This window comes from Thalassophryne amazonica, chromosome 8 (genome assembly GCF_902500255.1).
Source record: "Thalassophryne amazonica chromosome 8, fThaAma1.1, whole genome shotgun sequence".
NCBI classification, from domain to species: Eukaryota; Metazoa; Chordata; class Actinopteri; order Batrachoidiformes; family Batrachoididae; genus Thalassophryne; species Thalassophryne amazonica.
The window spans coordinates 92,672,299-92,695,559 of NC_047110.1; the positions used below are offsets into that span (position 1 = coordinate 92,672,299).

At 42.8% G+C, this 23,261-nt stretch overlaps 1 protein-coding gene across 1 annotated transcript in view; it reads right to left on the bottom strand.

Moving 5' to 3' along the window:
- LOC117516100 (neural-cadherin-like) overlaps positions 1 to 23,261 on the bottom strand; it is a 540,129-nt gene that overhangs the window by 222,558 nt on the left and 294,310 nt on the right. The window contains exons 14-15 of the mRNA XM_034176992.1: positions 21,641 to 21,768; positions 19,571 to 19,757 (exon numbers count right to left, since the gene is read on the bottom strand). Coding sequence (XP_034032883.1) covers positions 19,571 to 19,757; positions 21,641 to 21,768 — 315 coding nt within the window. The remainder of the gene's footprint in view (positions 1 to 19,570; positions 19,758 to 21,640; positions 21,769 to 23,261) is intronic.

Consider the following 23,261-nt stretch of genomic DNA (forward strand, 5'->3'; position numbering starts at 1 on the left):
AAAGTGAGTGCAACATTTGGGCAAAATCAGGTTTAAAGTCAAATTGCTTGACTTTGACCTTTGCCAAACTGATTTCTTTACGGTATTCATTGATGGATCACGTTTGGTCACAAGAACCAGGTACAAGTAAGCCAAAAACAGGCAGATATAACCTTGGCCCCAGTGAGTGACCTTTGGTAAATTTGACCTTGCTGGGTAATTCTGGAACCCACCTTCCATATGTGTGCCATATTGGAGTGAATAAATTATATACTGCCCTTCAAATGGTCAGTTATTGGGATCATGGTCATTGGGTTTCAATGACCATGATCCCAGTGATTGACCATTTTTACATTTGATCTCACTTGGGCAATTCCACAATCCACCTGCATGTGTGTGTCAAATTTGGAGTGATATAAAATATAAAACTTTTGATGTTTGACCCCAGCAACTTTGACCTTTTTCAAAACAAGCCCTGTAAGGGCAACTTTGGAGTTGAAAGTCACCACATATAACATTTGGTGGTAATTGGCCAAAGAACCAGGTAGGAACAGGGGGAAAAAACAGATGGACTGTTTCTGAAATTATACTATGATTTCCTCACAAGATACAATTTAATTTTGTTTGAAGTACAGTGCACAGTAATCTGCAAGCCATTTACCTGCAGAACAAACACAGGTGACCCATCAAGCTCCTCTGTGACTGATCCGTAGTACTCATTCATGGAGAACACTGGAGCCTCGTCATTCTTATTGACCACATTAACCACCACAGCTGCATAGTCCTCCCACTTCCCATCGGATGCCAGCACGAGTAGTTTGTATCTCTTCTGCTTCTCATAGTCCAGGGGCTGTGCAATGAAGATTGCCCCCACCTCGGGCTCAATATCAAAAACGCCACCTTTGTTGCCCGATGTTATCTGGTAGCGCAGCTTAGCATTAGCTCCTGTGACAGGAAAGCAAGATTTATGTTTGAATATGTGACATTAGATTTTTAATTAAGAATAAAAGATGGATGCTTAGTTATATATATATATATAGTTACTGAAATTGAATCAGCAACAGACCTCTAGATAACAGGTGACATGCTGCAACATCAACAGTTACACAGATTTAGTGAAAATGGATTTCAACTATTTTAACTTCTCTGTACACTTTAGTTTAAAAAATACAGAAAACTATACCATGAATCTGAAAAATGCACTTAAAAAGCTTCTCATAACTATTTAAACAGCAAAAATCAAGAAAGTCCTCCTAGCCTGATCCATAAAGTTGCTTTCTAAACCCTTGATATGGAGGTTTTGATACATCCCATAAGTACCCAAAAATGTCAACAACGTGGATTCTGATAGGGCAGTTGAAAACATCTTTCTTCTCCAGTGATTATGGGCAATAAAAAGCAAAATACTGGTAGTGATTGATGTGCAAGGATATACCATAAGATGGCTTTCCTGAAATGATTGTTCTGATGTCTCGGGATAAACAACAAAAAAGTGTAGTTCAGTGTACCAAACATGTTAACCCTGAAAACTGAAAACCATGCACAGAAGGTCTAGGACAAAAATTACCAACATTTAAGAATAAACATGTCCTTATGAGAAGCTAGTGGACTATGAGTGGTAGTGGTATATGTACCGTTAGCTGGAAATCCTTTCAGGCCATAGGTCCATTTCCATGGCCAGACCTCAACCTGCTTCCTAGATGTCATGAAGGTCATAGTGTCTCCATTGCAATGAAGACCCACTGGGCTCGTGCTGCTATGTTTGCAGTGAGGTAATAATTCTGCAACAATTTTGGCAGCTGTGCTGGTTGTTCTGCTCTTACTCTTGTTTTGCTACCCTGACTTGCCAGTTCTTGCTTTTTGTCATCTTCTCCCATGCGAGTTAATATCACTGTCAAGCCTTGCTGTGTGGTACTTCAGGGCCGGCAGAACTACAACTCCAAATCACAAAAGGTTGGGAAGGTATGAAAATACAAATAAAAAAACCCTGCAGTGATACTTTTAATTTATCTTCTATTTCATTGCAGACAATATGAAACCAAAATATTTTAAGATATCTGTGGCCAACTTCATTTCATTTGTTAATATATACTACTCACATTTATTAAAGGGGCAGGTACAAATTTTAGGTTATGTTATGTAACTGCAAGTCAGTAGACTTAATTGTCTATAAAATGGGTTTTATTTGACACTTATGAGTATTCTTGAGTGGTTTGACAGATTTTCTCATAATTAAAATTCACAAAGCTGGAGCACCGCACTTGTAGAGCTCAAACCTCCACCAACACTAGTTTCCAATTCCACAAAATTTTACCTTGGAAAAAAAATTGTAGGTCAAAATCCTGGTAGAAGTGGTTTTTGTAAGCTAAATTAGATGTGATTAAATGTCAGGAGTATGTTTTGTTCATGTACTTGAAGTTTTTTGTGGTGTTGTCAGTTTTTTTTTTCAACTTTTTGGGTTTCTGAATTGTTTTTCAGATCATTTTCACAGAACATTGGTTGTTTCTGCTATGCACAATTTGTCATTGCTTTTTTGGCACTTGGTTTCTGACCACAGTCGCGATCAGATCTAGATCAAACTTTGTCAGGCGATAGTGAGTGCCAGTCTGTACCTCATTTTCAAATATGAGAGTTTGATTAAGATATAATGTAAAATATACATTAAATGGGGTTTTCTATGTTAAATTTAAATGGCCACAAAATCTGTAAATTTGATCAGATCCAGATCATACTTTTTCAGTCGATAAAGGATACCATTCTACGTAACACTTTCACATATGAAAGAAATTTGATCTTTTTTGACAAAGGTATTCATTTTTGAAAATTAATTCAATGTTAAAGATAGGGATTTTTCCAATATCCAATATTCCAAGATTTTTTCTGGCTTTGACCTTTGATCTATGACCTTGAAAACTGAATCAGATCTTGCCCACCAGGATATGAATCTTCAGTAAAAATTTCATAACCATATATGAAAAATTGTGGGCTCTGTGTTGTTGACAAACAAACAAACAGGGATGAAAACATAACCTCCTCCAACTTTTTTGTAGAGGTAATAACACATATCAATAAAGTCTTAAAATTACCCCATAACGAAACAGCACAGTATCCCAACAAAACATTTATTAAAGCAAATGTAAACATTGATCAGTAATATGTTTGGCCCCCTCTAGCATGCACAAACACCTGGCATTGAGTTGGCATACTCCTGATAATCCTGTCAATAGTACAAAAACATACTTGCTCCTTTAATAAATGTGACTTGTGCACACCTCATTTTTTTGCATTTAAGGCCTGTAACACATTTGAAAAAAAAAGTTGGGATGGGGCAATTAAAGGTCAGTAATAACATATAATATACCAATGACATTAAAAACAGCTGATATGAATCAATGACTGTAATCTGTTGTTGTCTGGAGGATCACTGTAGTCTTGTCCTGGTTTTTTCTCCTCCTTCCTGTGTTCATCATTTACAAACGGAAAATCAGACACTATTCATAAGTAAAAAGACTTTACAGATTATTTTATTGTCTTTACAATTTTTTGATATGATTTATACAGTATTTTTATTACTAATGAATAGTGTCTGATTTTACGTTTGTAAATGATGAAGTATTAATGATCAACTTTTCTTACATGGTTTATAGAGAATTAAAAAGTCATTCATAAATGTTTTATAGACATTACATATTTTGTTATTAATAATTATTAAGCCCTCTATTTATGTTTCTTACCATGGTAGTTAATAAAAAAGAACGCTTTGTAAATGTTTACAAGTAGTTATTTAAGCATTTACTTACCCTTTATCAATGCTTTACTAATGCTTTGTAGCATGCAGTTATATAAAAGTGTGCCTAATATTGAATGATTTTCATGAATAAAGTTATAAAAAAATGTATGCACAGTGCATGCAGCATTACAGCTGACGGTGTCAATGGCTGTTGCCATACAGTGGCAACGTCTGAGGGTGTTGGACCTCAACAGGCACCTAATAGAAGCTGAAGAGATACACAAAGCGACCAATGACTGTGGCAATGCAGGAACACTGACGTCGGAACGCGAGGTGGCAGAGGCAGTGGTCGACCTCCTTCTATAATGCAGTCCTGACTTACATCACATGCTACTCAGGAGTGATTGTCTCATGCAGAGCACGTACGTCACAGGGATGCGCATAGTCCTGGCTTATGGTGGTGGTAATTTGCAAGTTACATGCACTGATCATGTGCATCAGACGTCCACTTGGCATTGACTAACAACTCATATTTCCCCATGCCTCATTGCACAACATCCATGCAGCCTGTACATAACAAGTACCATGATGGACTCTTTCATAAACTTTCCACTGGATCCCTGGTTCATGGCTGTGACCTGCCACTCCTCCCTGTGACACGTGTGTGTCCAGACATGTGGCGGTGATGTGAGTGTGGCTTAAGATGAATACCAATGATTCCTAACCTTCAGATAGCACTGTGCATCAACAACTGTTATTCATCAATAGCTGATATAATTACCATGGGCAAGTGATTACTTTGGGAAGCTTTTGTTAAGCTCTACAGTATGAAATTCCATGCAGAAAATCCCACATAAATGTTACTGTGCAAAAAAAGAGCCTTATGTTATTCTTTACAGAAGTGGTGTCCATTTCTCTGAGCTCAGAAGCAGTGGCTTGGACAATCACACAGTGGAAATGTACGGTATTTTTGTGAGATGATTCAGTATTCCAGATCTGGAAGAAATGGACACCATGTGGTCGGAGCAAAGACAAAAGGGTTGTCAAGACTTTTATCAGCAACAATTCCAAAAGCTGGGGTCTGATGGGGTATGGAGTTGTGTTAATGTTCTTGGCAAAGGTAGTTTATTGTGATGTACATTAACGCAGAAAAGCACATTTAGTTTGCTGCCTTCAAGATGACACCTTTTCAAGGGATGTCCTTGTATTTTTTTAAAAAGACAATGCACACATAAAGATATGGCTGTAGAAGAAACCGATACTAGATTGGCCTGCCATCCTGACCTGTCCCCAATAGAGAATATTTTTGAAACAAAAAATGTAAAGCTCTACTGTTACACACTTGAAGATGCATTTGCAGGAAAAATGGAACAACATATCACCTGAAACACTTCATCGCTTGGTATTCTCAATGCCAAAATGTCTTAGGAATCCCTGTTTTTGTTTTTTTGTTTTGCTTTTTTCCATAGCTTTTCAAACTTTTTCTGATTTGGGTTGTAACTACCCTGGAATTGGAAGTTATTTTAACCCCAAAAACCTCCCTGAAAGTGTTTCAAGGGTGGTCCCTGCAGTGGAGACACACAAAGGCATCGGATCCCCAAAAATGCCTGCAAGTTCCTGCAGTGGAAATACAGATATAGGCAGATTGTCGGTGCTTGGTGACGATGTTGACATGCTAGTTGTAGCTATGTTCTAGCTGTGGTTGCTCCCGTGGTCTTCAGGGGTTATGGTGTGATGTCAATTCCCAGAGCTCTATAGTAGTGCGATTTAAAGTAGGTTGCAGGCACTGTTATTATGCAGAAGCTCTGTGAAGCTGGTTACTTATTTTTCCCTTTCTTTTTGCAGCGGAATCCCTTTTGCGACTCTATTCTCTCTACCTGCAAAACAAGCAGGATGTTTCACCCACCAATGTATTCCACCTCATTACCTTCGAGACTTGAGCATTATTGGGTTTTCATGTAACCCTTTCTTGTTTTCATTACTTAATTAAATGGAAACTATGTACCTCATCTTCCCAACCTTAATCAGATACTAATTAAAAAAAGGGAGTGCAGGAAAAAGTAAAAGCGGTGAAAAGCAGCACACTGCATTCTGATAGTGCCCTCTAGGGATTGATTTTAAGGCCTGCAGAAGGGTTGGGGTGGGGGTCTAGTTTAGTAAAGAGAAAGTCGATATGTGAACTTATCTACTCTGTCTCCGTGGAGACCATCCAATCTAGCAGTTTAACATTGGAGTAGATGAGATAATCTCCTGCAATACACAGTCTTTGCTTTCAATCATCGTGTGGGTCAAAGTAGCTGCAATCCCATGTAAATACACTAATCTGTACTATTAACACAAGCCGAGTGTTGTATGGCTGGGGGGGCCTGACTGCCTTTTTTGTTTCTGTCCTTTGTTTCTCCTTCCAGGTGGCTTGCATTTGGGACTGAGTGGCTGTGTTGCTGAGGTTATCAGGACCTCACCCTGATCACCTGCGGCTCGTCAGGACTCACAGCTGAGGGCAGCTATATGGATTGGAACATGTGGCATTTAAGACTGGAGTATACAGTGTGTATTTGCCAGAGACTCGACCTTGTGACCAGACGGGTGAGATCGTCGTCTCGGGAGCCATCTCATCATCCAGTGGATGCAGAGAACGTCCAGGGTTTGATGCACGGTCTGTGAAAGAGGAGGGGGTGAGGTCTCACGCTCGTCAGCACACTTCCTGAGGTACGTTAGATTTTGTGACTAACATTATACAGTCAGTAAATGTGGTGTCCCTCACACCTTTTTATATTGAGCTGTATGTTAGTCATGTATCGGCTTCCACTGCAGTGGAGTTTTGTGAACTGGATGTTCCATGCCTGCAGGTTGGGAAGCTGATTAGTAATCAAGCCAGGAAGTGTTTGCTGTTTGTACACCTTTAAGTGTTCTCTCTGTGTGTAGAGTGTGGACTCACATAATGGTTCCTTCTTTCACAGACTCGGTTTGTTGCGGCCACCTGGGGGGTGTCGGCGGGGTCCTTGGGTCCGAAACAGCTTCTGGCTCCGGACCGTTAGCGAACCACGCCAGACCGCACTTTCTTTTGTTATTTTTTGTATCACTTGTTATGTATTAAATTCAGTTAGCCTTTGTACCGTGCTCTGCTTATTTCATACTGGGTCCTTCAAACGCTGGGCGGTTCTCTGAGCTGCGTCCGACACATAACACCGAGCTGAACAAAGTGCTCCCTGCCTCCCACCCAAAACCTGGCAGACCCACAGCACTCAAGCTTAGGGTTTAGTTGTTAAACAAGACAGACTGAGGCGCACCCTCTCAGGCCACAAGTGCAACAATGTTGTAATAAGTTTAACGTTGGGGGGCTGGTGTTATTCTGCAGCTATTCATCATTAGTGCTGCAGCTCAGGTCTAAGCTGCACCCCCGCTCACCATAAATACTTGATTAACGGACCTAAACATGTCTGATAAAGGGATCTTATGCCGCTGCTCTACAGAGGATGAGCAACTGCTTTATTGCCAAAATCCCGCCCACACTACTGCGTGGGAGCATGTCACTCTTTTTGGACCATATGTGCTACATGGCATTACCGAGCACTCAAATGACTACTGCTAAATCTAGCACATGCATGAAAATGATTTCAGCAGAGCTGAGTCCAGACTGGAAAGAAACACTTAACTGGGTCATTTGTGCATGCTGTCGCAAATGTATTGCAGAAAGGTAACTGCACACATTTTAGTGGTAGACTGACAAAATGCTTCTACTGCCGACAAGTGAAGAACATGCTAAGTGAAAAATTTTCTGCTGTTGCAAAGTGGCTCCTAAAAACTTCTTTATTGGTTCTGGTTGGCTCGCTCCTTGACCTTTATTCTCACAGTGACTGTTCTTCTGCTGCCAGCTCATCAAAGCCTACCTTCAATCCTCGTCATTAGCACTAACGGTGACAACAGTCAAGCCCACATCTGCATTCTCGTCGACACCGACTTCATACAGTCTCCTGACCAAAATGGGTTTGTTGTCATTGACATCACTGATGAAAACCCGCACGTATGCTGTGTCTGCAAAACAAACAAACAAAAAAAAGACAGAAAGACAATTGATTTAAATGACATTCTACAAAACACTGCAAAACCTGAGGGGTTCAGCCGGTCTCTCATTTGCATCCTGATTACAAAAATGAGGAAATGTGGCCGGATTTCTTACAATAGCAGCCAAAATTTAGTTCATTGTATGTATAGTGATGATAGCCAGTTAGTGCTGACTACGCCTGAATAAGGACGCGGCCCATGACATAAGTGCTTGTGGGCACGTGCACAAAGGAACAGCCTATAACCTCCGCAGTGTTATAGGGCAGCGTAGTCTCATTTGAACCCTGCGATATTTGACCACTCATGGGGACTACCGCTCCTGTTGCACAATATATACACAGCATAACTTCACACAGGAAATGGTTTTACTGTTTTGTTTTTCGGCTGCAATCACCAAATCATTTGCAAAAAGTGCAGTTTTTTTTCAGTTCCCAGTGGAGAAGGGAAGACGAGGCAAATGGGAGACATCATGTCGGTAATTGTTAGCCTACGCAGGTAACCAGAGTAGCTCTGTTCTCTCGCCTGCAAAACTGCGACACATTTGAGCTCCAGGTCAAAAACAAACATGTCCACTTTCTACTGCATTATCACTTTTTTCTTTCTGTTTTCACTTTGTTTGGGTGTAATTAACCAAAATCTCAGAGAAAGTACCACGTTTCCATCCCCTTTAGCACCCGCCTCAAATGAGACTGTGCTGCCCAATTACCATACTTTACCACAAAGCTAAAATGTTAACATCTCAAAACTGTCTTCTGTTGAAGACTGTGACATGGTTTCAGGGGATTTATGTTGCAGAGTAGAATAAGAAAGAGGCATCTGCTTATAGGACAGTACACCTTGCCACATAGTATACATGTGTGGGATTAATGTTGCTTTTGCCAAATCACTGAGCAGAGTATGCACTCCATGGATCTGTCTCCTCCCCTTGCTCCCCCAGTACAGCCATTGCAGACCGAGCACACATAATCTCTCCTCCTTCCAGTTACTTTTCATTCCGCTCCAATAAATCACTAACTGCTCCATCCACAAACAAAATCTGCAGTGTATTTTAATTTAGCCCTTCAGTTGTACAGTGGCATGAAATACCTGAGCAGCCAATCACTATTCTTGCAGAAATTATTATTTCAAGATGCACAAATGAAATTAAAACAAAGTCACATGTAAAAGTACAGTGAAAACTATTGTAAGTACCTCGAGATTTTTATTCATCTCCTGTTCTCAGCTGTTCATCCCTTTGTACCTACAGTTTGGGGTTCATTTTAGCGTTTTGTTTGAACTTGATTTTTCCCATCTTTGCACCTCATGTGGTTGGATTGTTGGTAACAGTTGAATTATCAACTTGGGTTTGCAACTTACTCCTGCTCATTGCCGCCTCCATATCAGGTTCAATTTGACATTGTTAACCATAACATTGACCCATGTAGGGTGTGGAGGCTGGTACAGGACCTGTGTCTTCTCAGGCTGATATAAAAACACCCTTACAGTAGGTTTCAAGGATTTTCTGACAACATGTGTCTTCTACACCTACTTACTACTAAACCCCTGTCTAACTGGAAAATCACTGAGGGCCCTTGGGCAAGCTCCTTAATCCACAAGTTGCTCCTGGTGTGTAGTGAGTGCCTTTCATGGCATCACCCTGACATCTGTGCATGACTGTGTGTGTGTGAATGGGTGAAAGTGAGGCATTACTGTAAAGTGCCTTTGACCTTCTGATATAGATGAAAAAGCCCTATTTAAATGCAATCCATTTACCAATAATAACAATAATTTAATCCTGAAGAGCACAGCTTGAACATTTTGTAAACACATAATATACAGTTGGTGGCAGTTTCCTCGCTTGCGAGGATAGTGGGAAGGCCTTTTTTTTTTTTAGTTTATTTTCTACAAGCCCTCTGGTGGCTGAAACGTCCGATGCGGGATGCACAAGACCTGTTACACTTGGGGCAAACACTTGAGTAGGCTGGGCTTGTGCTGCTGCCTGCTCTTTCTGTCTTTGACGCTTCTGGCGTGAGGCCTCACTTCTTTCTGCCTCAAACTTCAGGCTGGCGGATTTGATGCTGGAATGCCAGCTGAGTCTATCTGTAGCTAGATGCTGCCATGACTGATGCTGAGTGCCTGCAAGGGAGAGCTGTTTCTTCAGCTGGTCCTTATAGCGCTTTTTGGGGGCCCCTTGGTTTCGTCTCCCTTCCTTGAGCTCGCCAAAAGAATTAATTTCGGCATGCGTGTATCATCCATCCTGGCTACATGACCTGCCCAACGAAGCTGTGTTTGAGTATAATAGACTCTATGCTGGGCAAATTGGCTCTGGTAAGGATGTCCTCATTTGAGACGTAGTCCTGCCACTTGATCCCGAAGATGTTTCGGAGACAACGCTAATGAAAGCGTTCCAGTAATCTGATCTGATGGCGATACGGAACCCAGGTTTCAGCTCCATACAGGAGGGTAGGGACCACAATGGCTCTGTAGACCTGCACTTTTGTGGAAAGGCACAGTGCATGATTCTGCCAGACTTTCTTAGAGAGTCGACCAAAAGAACTGCTGGCCTTGGCAAGGTGACTGTCTAGGTCCTTGGCAACAGATGCGTCGTTTGAGATAACACTACGAGATACGTGAAGTGCTCTACTGCATTCAGGCTGGTACCCTCAATGTTGATTTGGGGTGGGGTATATGCTGTATGGGGGGCCAGTTGATATAGCACTTCTGTCTTTCTCAGGCTGATGGTGAGGCCGAAGGATCTTGCTGCTTCAGCAAAACAGTTGACAATGTGCTGCAAGGCTTGCTCCGTATGAGCGACGAGGGCGCAGTCATCTGCGAAGAGCAGCTCCATGATTAGCTGTTCTGTGATCTTAGTGTGGGACAGAAGGTGCCGCAAGTTAAACAGACGTCGTCGGTTCTGAAGCGGATATAGATGCCGTCTGTCAAGTCTTCTTTGGCCTCATGAAGCATCATGCTGAAGAAGATGGAGAACAGAGTGGGCGCGAGGATGCACCTTGTTTGATGCCATTTGATATGGGGAAGCTGCCGGACAGAGTCCTGTTGTACTTCACTTGTCCCATCTGGCCTTCATGCAGCTGGCGGATGATGGTGAGGAGCTTTGGAGGGCAGCCAAGGTGTGCAAGAATCTTCCACAAACCCTCACGACTGACCGTGTCAAAAGCCTTGGTTAGGTCTATGAAGGCTGCATAAAGGGCCATGTTCTGTTCTCTGCACTTCTCCTGGATCTGTCTCAGGACGAAGATCATGTCAGTGGTTCCCCTGTTGGCCGAAATCCGCACTGACTCTTGGGAGTATTTTCATGCGCTATGGTAGGGGTAAGCCTGTTGAGCAGCACTCGAGCCAAAATCTTACCTGCTATTGAGAGGAGAGTGATGCCCCGGTAATTAGAACAGTCGGACTTGTCGCCCTTGTTCTTGTACAGGGAGACAATGACCGCATCCCGAAGGTCATGTGGAACCATTCCCTTTTCCCAGCAACTGGAGAAGAGAATCTGAAACTTGTCGAGGACTGCCTCACCTCCATTTTGGTACACCTCTGCTGGGATGCCATCTATGCCAGGAGACTTCCCTGGATTCAGCTGCGTGGTGGCCTTTCGGATCTCTTCAAGTGTTGGGGGGTCATCAAGTTCCCATTTCACCTCCACCTGGGGAATCTTCTCGATTGACGACTCTTGCACAGTGCGCTTGTCACTGAAGAGGTTTTCAAAGTGTTCTGACCAACGCTGCATAATGGTTTTCTTGTCCGTCAGAAGGGTGGAGCCATCTGAGGAGCACAGGGGTGCTTGCACTGATGTGCTGGCCCATGGATGGTCTTAAGGGCTTCATAAAAGGAGCGCATGTCTCCGGCATCGGCATGTTGTTGTGTCTTCTCCGCAAAAGCTAGCCACCAGTCGTTCTGCAGTATGCAGAGCTTGCTTTGCAGTGTGGAGCAGGCATTTCTGTAAGCTGTCTTGGCAGAGTGGTCATCAGTTTTAGCTAAAAGAGTCTTGTGGCATGCACGTTTCTTTTCTAGTAGTTCCTGGATCTGTGCATCAGACTCATCAAACCAGTCTTTATTTTCCTGGCTGAGAAGCCCACTACTTCTGCTGCCGTCTCCTGAAGGATGGTCTTTAATCTCATCCACTGTTGTTCAGGGTCGTCAGGCAGGCCTTCTTCTCCACCCAGTCTCTCCTCTAGTTGGCCTGGAACTCCAATTTTGTGTCTATGTCTTGCAGCTTGTGGAATTGTAGCTTCTTAAACTGTGGGCCTTTCTTCTTAGGAGGGGGCTTGAAAGTGAAAGCAATCTTGGAACGGACTAAGCGATGATCCGTTATAGCAATCCGCTCTAGGCATCACCCTGGTATGTAGTACGTCTCTTCTGTCACGCTGTCACGTCAGAACGTAGTCCAGAAGGTGCCAGTGTTTGGAGTGTGGGTGTCTCCAGGTTGCATTGAATCTCTCTTTCTGTTGGAACAGGCTGTTGGTGATCGTCAAGTCATGTGCAGAGCAGAACTCCAGCAGCAGGCGGCCATTGTCGTTTACAGTTGCCTATGCCATGTTTCCCTAGCACGTCCTTCCATACATCAGAGTCGCGGCTCACTCTGGCGTTGAAATCTCCCATGATGAGGAGCTTGTCCTGGGTGTTGACGCGCTTGTAGAAGGTTGTGCAGATCGCTATAGAAAGCCTCCTTAACTCCAATGTCGGCCTGCATGGTTGGGGCATACACACTAACAATAGTGGCAAAATCCTTGTTGTTGATGGGGAGCCTGAGTGACATGAATCAGTCAGAATGTCCAACTGGCAAACTGTGTAACCTATGTGCTATGGCGCTCTTAATCATGAACCCGACCCCTGAGAGTCGACGATCTTCTTTAGCCTTCCCTGACCAGAACAGTGTGTAGCCTGTGCCTTCCTCGGTGAGGACCCTTGGTCTGCAAAGCGCACCTCACTGAGTGCAGCAATGTCTATGTCAAGCCTTGCTAGCTCTTTGGTGACTAAGGCTGAGCGTCTTCGAGGACAATCACTATTGTCTGAGTCCATCATTGTGCGTACATTCCAGCACGCAATTTTCAGGTTCTTTGTTTTTCTTTTCGCACCGTGTGTAGTGATGCCGTTGGCAGCGGTGAGCCAACCGGGTCTAGTGAGACAAGCCATGTTTAGACCAAGGTCTCTAGGTCTGTCTCCATGTGGAGCAAGCAGGGCTATCCCTAAACAGGGCTGCTTGGTCACCCAGGGCCCTGCCGGATGATGCTGTTGTCTCGGGTCAGCAATCAAACGACCATAGCTCCTGAGCCACCTGCATGCAGGATCGAGACTGCAGCTCCCAGTGCCATCATGCACCTGCTGTTTTTGCCTCTTCCCATCGCTGCAGGGCTTTCCTTCCCGCCTGCGCTCGTTGCTTAAGTGGGGATCAGCTCGCGCACACCAATTCCACTCTTTAGGCAAGGTGGCACTCCACAGTGGCACAGACAAGCTGAGATGGCTGTGGCGACCACCAGGCTGTAGGTTTTACATCAGAGTGACCTTCTCCTAGCCTCTGGCTAAAGAACCTTCCTCGGAGGCACGGGGGCAGTAACCCAGGCTGGGGGTTTAACATCAGGGTTTTCCTTCCCCTAGGTGGACCACTTTAACAGGGCTAATGAGTCCCATCTACCCACTGCTATAACCCAGTCAGCTGTGAAGCTCGTGATGGCGGGAGCAACTAGATCCCGTATAGATCATGGACCTACCACTGCCATACTTGAATAAACAATATCTGTGTTGTAAAACAACAACAACAAAAACACAAAGCCAACCTAATCAAAACCAAAGTGGAGTTAAATTTGTGTCATTAATACTTATACACAGAGTGTGATCTACAAATATTCCTTGAATTGCACAACTTCCGTAAATATTGCTTCTGATTGATTGATAGAGGGGCTTTATTGAACATGTACATGTAAGACAGAGGGATCTTAATAATTAATTAAACAACTTCAAATTATAAAGAACACACTGCTCATACGGCCAAGGGTATTTTACCATTGTATTTTTTTTACTTTGATAAAACAACTATCAGTTAATAAGATAAGTTTATCTCCAAAAGGATATGCAAGTTTTAAAGAAGCTAGTTAACGACATGAACCAAAGCTCTTTTGTCTGTTTGAAAGGCACTGGCTTATATATATATATATATATATATACTATATATATATATATATATATATATATATATATATATATATATAGTAGTGTTCAGAATAATAGTAGTGCTATGTGACTAAAAAGAATAATCCAGGTTTTGAGTATATTTCTTATTGTTACATGGGAAACAAGGTACCAGTAGATTCAGTAGATTCTCACAAATCCAACAAGACCAAGCATTCATGATATGCACACTCTTAAGGCTATGAAATTGGGCTATTAGTAAAAAAGAGTAGAAAAGGGGGTGTTCACAATAATAGTAGCATCTGCTGTTAACGCTACAAACTCAAAACTATTATGTTCAAACTGCTTTTTTTAGCAATCCTGTGAATCACTAAACTAGTATTTAGTTGTATAACCACAGTTTTTCATGATTTCTTCACATCTGCAAGGCATTAATTTTGTTGGTTTGGAACCAAGATTTTGCTTGTTTACTAGTGTGCTTGGGGTCATTGTCTTGTTGAAACACCCATTTCAAGGGCATGTCCTCTTCAGCATAAGGCAACATGACCTCTTCAAGTATTTTGACATATCCAAACTGATCCATGATACCTGGTATGCGATATATAGGCCCAACACCATAGTAGGAGAAACATGCCCATATCATGATGCTTGCACCACCATGCTTCACTGTCTTCACTGTGAACTGTGGCTTGAATTCAGAGTTTGGGGGTCGTCTCACAAACTGTCTGCGGCCCTTGGACCCAAAAAGAACAATTTTACTCTCAGTCCACAAAATATTCCTCCATTTCTCTTTAGGCCAGTTGATGTGTTCTTTGGCAAATTGTAACCTCTTCTGCACATGTCTTTTATTTAACAGAGGGACTTTGCGGGGGATTCTTGCAAATAAATTAGCTTCACACAGGCGTCTTCTAACTGTCACAGCACTTACAGGTAACTCCAGACTGTCTTTGATCATCCTGGAGCTGATCAATGGGTGAGCCTTGCCATTCTGGTTATTCCTCTATCCATTTTGATGGTGTTTTCCATTTTCTTCCATGCATCTCTGTTTTTTTTTTTTTGTCCATTTTAAAGCATTGGAGATCATTGTAGATGAACAGCCTATAATTTTTTGCACCTGCGTATAGGTTTTCCCCTCTCCAATCAACTTTTTAATCAAACTACAAAATTATGCAACGAAAATTATGCAAGGTAATTTAACCTAGTTTAAATAAGTTTTGACACTTTAATTACTTGAATTATTTATGGCTCACTTTCCTCTGAGTATTTGAGTTGAAAGAACTTGTTTAGTTTTTACAGTGCACACACGCCTGAACATATTTTCTTCCATCTGTTTATTGATTCTTCATTTTATTGTGGCTGTTAAGCAGGAAGAGGCACTTAACTCTAAGATATATGGCTCATTGACAGAGAAATCAGACAAAACATTATTCACTAAGATGTGCTGTAAATTACATAAATTATTCATCTTGTCACAAATTTATTGTTTAGCATGATCGTTTCCAACAACAGTAATGGGTTCAAACCTCTTCAAGAAACTGCTCTTTTCCCTCTTTTTTTTTGCACAATAGACAAAGAAGCTCTCTGCTGGGAAGGTTAAATATTTATAAGATGACAAGAATGTGTGTCTTATCATGCCCTCCTCATTATGTTGTTTATTTCTTTAGTTGGAGAGAGTAAATTATCTGCTCACAAAACACGCGGCTGACATGTTAATTTAGCGCTGCAGTAGTAAGAGATGATGATGGCTCGCCTGCTTTTACGTTTCCTTGCTCTCATAGTGTTTCCCAGGGGCAACATGCGTGCACACACACACACAAACACACACACACACACACACACAGACACACACAGAGGCAGCGCTCACACAGCTGATGAGCCCTTCTGGATGCAGGAGATACGTAGCACGAGACACGGCTGAATCTCATTGCAAATGCTGCAAAAGCAGCAGTACCAACCTTGGAAAGAAGGCTTTGTTGTTCCAAAACATCACCCTTAGCCCTGAATACACACTGACAAACACACATTTGTGAGTACAAATGTCAAATTACGTCACTTGAGATGCAGGCTGAGGCTTTATGGCCACCAGAATGCCACAAAGAGGATGTCATAAATAATTGCAGAACATATCGTTGAAATAAGCAACAGTCATCACCCTGGAATTTTAGCAATGTTTGTTCCCCTACTGGTTCCAGGTCCTTTGTCTGAGTCCCGCTAATCTTGGTAGGTGGATGAATGTCAGTCTCAGAATTGCCCTTAAAGGGTTGTTCAAGAAAAATTCAAGGTATTTGGGTTACAGGGTCAATATATTTATGTTTCACTCTAATTTGCATCAAACTTGACACACGTTTTTGGTTCCAGCACTGCCAAGACAAGGGCCTGGTTTTATAAAGCAGTCTAATCTTTTAGTCTACCACAATTACTTAGTTGACTAAAACCCCGTTTACACATAGACAGTTTTGTCGGTGGGTAGTACGTAGACCGAAGTTCGTGGTAGTTCCAGCTGTTTTTGCGGTGGAAAGGGGCGGAGCATTTCGCCGGCGTTTTGACCACCATACTATCCGCAAATACGCGGATAAAACGCCGCAAAATCCGCCGAATAAAGTGGTGTTTTGACGCCGTAGCATCCGGCACACGTCAGGCAACAGGGGTTAATACCCAGTTCTATCCTTTACAATCGCAGGTTAAGACGCGCATGAGAACGGCGGTGTTCTGCTGCCACCGATAATGCCCTGTGTACCACTGGTTTTTATCCAGGCAAATCCTGCGTTACTCCAGGATCTTTTGCATATAGGCACCGCCCCAGAGTATAATAGGCTGAAGCAGCAGGAATATATGCCTCTGTCACTGCAGGGGGAGGGAGATCATCTTCAGCCTTTTCTTCTCCTTCCTTTCCCCCTCCTCAACGTGTTGCTCCGTCTCCACCACAGGCCTCCCCTCTGCTTCTGAACCAGACCTCTTGGTAAGTCCTTGCCACTGCCAATTTTCTTTTAGGAGGCATACTGGAGCTTCTCTGCAAAATATCTGGAGCTGGCCATGAGTGCATGCAGCGCGCTAGCGTTTTTATACTGACCGCCGCCTATTGGCCGTTTGGAACGCCGTTTTAACCGGGAGGTGGCATTTAGAATGGCATACTGTCTGCTAGCGCCGCCGTTTTGTCTTCCTCTGTTGCCGGTTAAAACGTCGTTGAGGACGCCGATGTGGGCTCTATCGCCATTTTACACTCTGTTGGTTAGGGATACAATGCCGGCCACCAATTACGGCGGTGTAAACTGCAGCACTACAGGAAGGGGCAGGATGAAATGGCGATTAAAAAGTATCAAACGCCGTTGTTCGCGTTGTCTCCGTCGTCACGCGAATTCTCCGGGAGCGCTCCCGGAATTATTCGACATGCTGAATAATTTTTTTCGACGATTCCCAGTAAAGCCGGAACTAAGCCACGCCCCCTAGTGCCGGCATTAACAATGGCGTTTGATCCTTAAGAAGGCCAAAAACTCTTCTGGGACGCTTCCGGGAGCTCTTACCGTCTATGTGTAAACGGGGCTTAAGGTTAGTCGCCCAACATTAGCCATCTAATCTCCGTTTCACATTGACAGCTAAATTTAGCCACCTAATGTTAGTCTACGATTTTCACGGGCATATGTGGCCTCACCAGTGCAGTTGCCAAGAAACGGCTCTGTGAGTTTTGTTTACTTCTGGGTTGGCTGTCTGCTACAAACATGGCCAAGTCCACTGCCCCAGAGGAGAAGCGCTCCAAGCCTCGGCATCTGTAAACATCTCCAATGTATTATTCAGCTCCCAGAACACCTGTTCCCGCTGCAACGCTGTCCTTCCTTCCTGCTCCATCAATTGGTGGTACATGATAGTCCACATTTTTGAGGTAAGACACTGACGTTTTGTCGACTAAAATAAGATTAGCCTCCTCTTTACCAGGCTAAAAACTTTAGTCAGCTAACGTGAATCCTTAGCCGACTAAGCTAGGTGCTAGGTGGCCAGATGTCCTCCTTTCTGCCACAAGTTGAGATGGTTTCCAGCGTTGTTATTGACAGTCTGGCTTCACGTTTGAAATGCATGTTTTAAAAGTGCATGTTTCAAACACGCATTTCAAAACTGAAGCCAGACTGTCATTAACAATGCCAGAAACCATCTCAAATTGTGGCAAAAACGAGAACATTTGGCCATCCTAACAATGACTAACATCAAAAGATTAGTCAACTAAGTGAGTTTAGTCGACTAGACGGCTTTATGAAACCGGGCCAAGGTCACATTTTCCAAACTTCAATCATTGGGGTCAAAATTCAAATTTTCAGCTTTTCAATTAGATTTGCACCTAACTTGACATAGATGTCGGTGGGTCCCAGAACTGCCAAGGAATGGTCAAAGTTAAAGCTCAAAATATACACATTTTTCACTGAGTTGCACCATCTTGGCACACATATGGTGGTGCACTCCAGAACTGCCCAGCATGTTCTAATTTGCACTTGCATAATGAGGGATTATCAGCTATGACATTTTAGCCATGTGGTGCGTTTTTCTGTGCATTAATTCAGCATGCAGGTGCCTCAGTGTTGAAGACCCCAGCAGCTGGAGAACGCTAAGGGGACATCCTCGTTTCACCTGGTTGCAGCAGACACATGTTGCAAGGTGGGGATGGACGGGCTGTTCTGTCTGGGTGGGTGCCGTACCGGACCTAGGGCGGTTCTGTGGTGTGGTGGTTGGGATGTCACACGATGCAGTGCTGGTACATGCTGCCAGACTTGACTGTCAAATTTGCCAAAGGTCAAATACTGGGACCAAGGCCATGTTTGTTGGCCTACTCATCCCAGGTCCTTCAGATGATTTTTACCAAAATTAATATATCAGTGACGATTGACCCTGAAGTCATTTTGGAAAAGTTCAAGTCAAGGAATTTGATTGTTTTTTACCTGATTTGGACCAAGTGTTCCACAAGCCTAAGTGAATTCCAGAATTGCCATGGCATGACTGGACAAAGGTCAGTCATTTTGGTGCAGGTGGTCCTGTTCAAATATCAGATTGCCCTTAGTGTCTTCAAGTCCACGGGTACTACTGCCTAGCTTGAAAAAAATAGTCAGAAAGCTTACAACAACAAAAAAAGACTGCACTGAGAAATCTCTGAGCTGTTTTCTCACAACCATAGAAGAGTGCCTGGTCATGGCAGTGGAATAAATCAAATTAAGATTCACTTTTCAAACTCAATCCCAGGATGCAAATAAATGTAATGTAATGCCAGTGCAGTCTGTTTAAAACACAGCGCACAGAGGAAGAAGTCTTCGGTATTGCCCTGTAAACTTTCCCCAAGAACAATGCTGCTTTTCATGAATGGAACGTTGCAGTGGGCCAGAGGTCACTTCAAAGTTAACTCCGCCAAGCTGCACAGGTTGTCTCAGAAGTTAACAACTAACAACTATTTTCATGAGTAAAAATGGAAGAAAGAAAAAGCTGTGACTAAATCATTAAAATGTTTCCAGTATCTTAACGGAATCATAATGACTCTAACCTGGGGTGACACGTCACACCAGGCTCACAGCATCCAGTTAATTATATTCCTAATGAACTACAGGACTGTAGAAGCGTGTGAGCAGTTTCACATGGGTTGAAAAGGTTTTTCTGTAATGACATTGTTTTAAGATCAGCATAATCATTATCATTTCTAACCTGTGTTGGGCTGTTTGTTCTTGCCGGGTCGAGCTGACTCATGGCCATCCTCCGACTGAACCTCCAGCAAATAGGAGCTGCGGGCCTCGCGATCAAACACAGCTTCAGTGTGGATGGTCCCCAGTTTTGGGTCAATTTGGAATAAAAGGTGGTCGCCACTGCTGTCACTCAGCAGAGAGTAAGTGATCTGGAGATCGCAGGGGAATACATAAATAGACTTTTGTTTTTATTGTGGCCTCAAAGTGCAAACACAACATTTCAGAAATGACACAAAACAGAAAGTGTGAAGTTAGAAAGGACATTCACAAAAAATGAGAAAACATGTTACAAGAAATCTTCAGCCGTAATGACATTTCAAATAACACTTCAAACAAACAAATAAACAAAAAACTATACATCAGCAAAGGTCCAACAGTTGTCCTTTTACATTTCTGTTGACATTTTTCTTTTATCACTTTCATTTCATTTTTTCATTGTAAAGCGATTATTCCATCCATTTCATTGCTAACATCCTGCCTTATGACATCACCCGCCATGTTTTGAGTAACTTGTTTTCATGGTGAGACGGTAATGGTATGATCTTTTTTCAGACATCGTTGCCTTATGACATCATCTGATATGTTCCTTTTATCTCTTTCTTTTTCATTGTGAAAGTATCCCTTGATCTCTTTTGTAAAATTCCTGCCATATGGCACCATCTCACATGTTCCTGTTAGTGTTTTGACTTTGACAGTGAGAGGATTATTCCTTTGATCTCATTTCAAATATTCTTGCCTTATGACATCATCTGATATGCTCCTTTTATCTCTTTTTTCATTGTGAAACTGTTATTCCTTTGGTCTTTTTCCTCAAACATTTTTGCATTATAGCATCATGTTTCCTTTTTCTTTTAATTTTAATTCATGACAGGGTTATTCCTTTGATTTCTTCAGCATTCTTGACTCATGATATCATCTATCTGACATGGTCCTTCAATGTCTTTGCTTTCTATTATGTGGTGGTTGTTCTTTGATGTCTTCTCATAGTATTCCTTATTAAAAATGACTGAACCCTCATCTGGTTCAAAATTAATCAACTCTTCCTTGACGAACATTCTATTATGCCACTGAGTTTCAATAAATCAAGCTGCATCCTTTTGAAAAATGGCATTGAAAATATAACCTCTTTGACAGAGGTAAAAGGAAAACATCTTGAAAACACATTTTAGAAATCACACAGTGCCTGTATTTATTTATTTTCCTCTATTTCTCTGCCACTGAAATGTTGTTTTGACATGTTAAGATCTTTCCTCCTTTGTCCAGGGTAACTATAGAGGACGAAAATTTCCTGTCATTCTCCCAAAGTCCATTTTCTTGTTGCCGAATAAACCAGATCAATATAATATCCCACTGATACTGTCACAGCCAGACAGACAGCTGCAGCAGCAAAATTACCAAAACCACCAAGTCATCATGTTGACAACTCTGAAACAAAGGCTTCCACAGAGGATTGTGATGTGATAACATATTATGCACCTCGTAACCTAATATAGAGCAGTTATCAAGGGAAGAAGGATGCACTGATGATCAAGCACATCACTCCTCAGCTCATGATAAGTGCTGAAAAGCTGCAACAGCATTGAGGTACATAACATATGGCACTGGCACGCTCACAATCAGGTTTTCAATAAAATACAGTTCCGTCAACCGTGACCTTTAGCTTTCTGACCCTGATATCAGTGGGTTTCTTAGGATTGACCTGCCTAGCATACATACAAAGTTTGTGCACAAGACTATTTTTTGGTGGGGGGGTACAAAATGCTTCTGTGATAACCTTATGACCTTAAAATTATCACGGTCTAATCCCGAATTATGTCCTGAAAATTATGTGAATATTGGTCTTTTTTTTTTTCTTTTTTCTTACTCATGCAGGTGCAGAAAGAGAATTACGGACAGAAGGACAGACAGAAAACACAACATTAACACTCCACTGTTGGAAGGTTGAGGAGTAAAAACTGTTTGTTGGATTTCATAATTTTTTGCAAGTTGTATAACATGACGTGCACACAGAAACACAAAGGTCAGAACAAACCTCTCCATTTAGATCCAGGTCCTTGTCATGAGCTGACACTTGCAGAACCAAAGTTCCAATCTGGGCCCCTTCTGTTACAGAAGCCTCATAGATGGAGGAAGTGAAAAACGGCACGTTGTCATTTACATCTTAAGAAAGAGGAGATAGTGAAATGATTATTTGTTAGGTTCTCAATCCAGTAATGAATTCTGCAACTTGAATAGTCTGCGCCTCTGTTACTGCTTACATTGAATACATATGAATTTATTATTATAGGAGGGCTGTCAATAAAGTATAGGTCCTTTTTATTTTTTTCAAAAACTATATGGATTTCATTCATATGTTTTTACGTCAAACATGCTTGAACCCTCGTGCGCATGCGTGAGTTTTTCCACGCCTGTGGGAGGAGTCGTCCAGCCCCTCGTCGGAATTCCTTTGTATGAGAAGTTGTTGAGAGACTGGCGCTTTGTTTGATCAAAATTTTTTCTAAACCTGTGAGACACATCGAAGTGGACACGGTTCGAAAAATTAAGCTGGATTTCAGTGAAAATTTTAATGGCTGATGAGAGATTTTGAGGTGATACTGTCGCTTTAAGGACTTCCCACGGAGCGAGACGTCGTGCAGCACTCCCAGGCGCCGTCGTCAGCCTGTTTCAAGCTGAAAACCTCCACATTTCAGGCTCTATTGATCCAGGGCGTCGTGAGAGAACAGAGAAGTTTCAGAAGAAGTCGGTTTCAGCATTTTATCTGGATATTCCACTGTTAAAGGAGATTTTTTTAATGAAAGACGTGCGGACGGGTCCGCGCGTCGGGACGCAGCCGGCGCGGTGCGGCGGCACAGGAAAAACACCTCCGTGTTGATAACCATTTGTAAACTCCAGGCGGCTTTTGATGGCTTTCAGTGGAATGAGTACATGAGAAATTGTTTAACAGCTGGACATGTTCCAACTTGTCCTTAAGGCTTCCAACGGAGGTGTTTTTCCTGTGGCGGAGCGTCGCAGCGGCTGCGAGCCGACGCTGCAATCCGCTTCACACTCGGCTGCAAACCACCCCAGTGCACGCTGAAGGTCCTGATTTGACAAAGCCAACAGAACCACATTGTCCACAAACAGCAGAGATGAGATTCTGTGGTTCCCAAACCAGACCCCCTCTACACCCTGGCTGCGCTGAGAAATTCTGTCCATAAAGATAATGAACAGAACCGGTGACAAAGGGCAGCCCTGGCGGAGGCCAACATGCACTGGAAACAGGTTTGACCTACTACCGGCAATGCGAACCAAGCTCCTGCTGCGGTTGTACAGGGACCGGATAGCCCTTAGCAAAGGACCCTGGACCCCGTACTCCCGGAGCACCCACCACAGGGTGCCTCGAGGGACATGGTCGAATGCCTTCTCCAGATCCACAAAGCACATGTGGACTGGTTGGGTGAACTCCCATGAACCCTCGAGCACCCGATGGAGCGTGTAGAGCTGGTCCAGTGTGCCGCGACAAGGATGAAAACCACACTGCTCCTCCTGAATCCGAGGTTCGACAATCTGTCAAATTCTCCTCTCCAGTACACTGGAATAGACCTTACCCGGGAGGCTGAGGAGTGTGATTCCCCTGTAGTTGGATCACACCCTCTGGTCCCCCTTCTTAAACA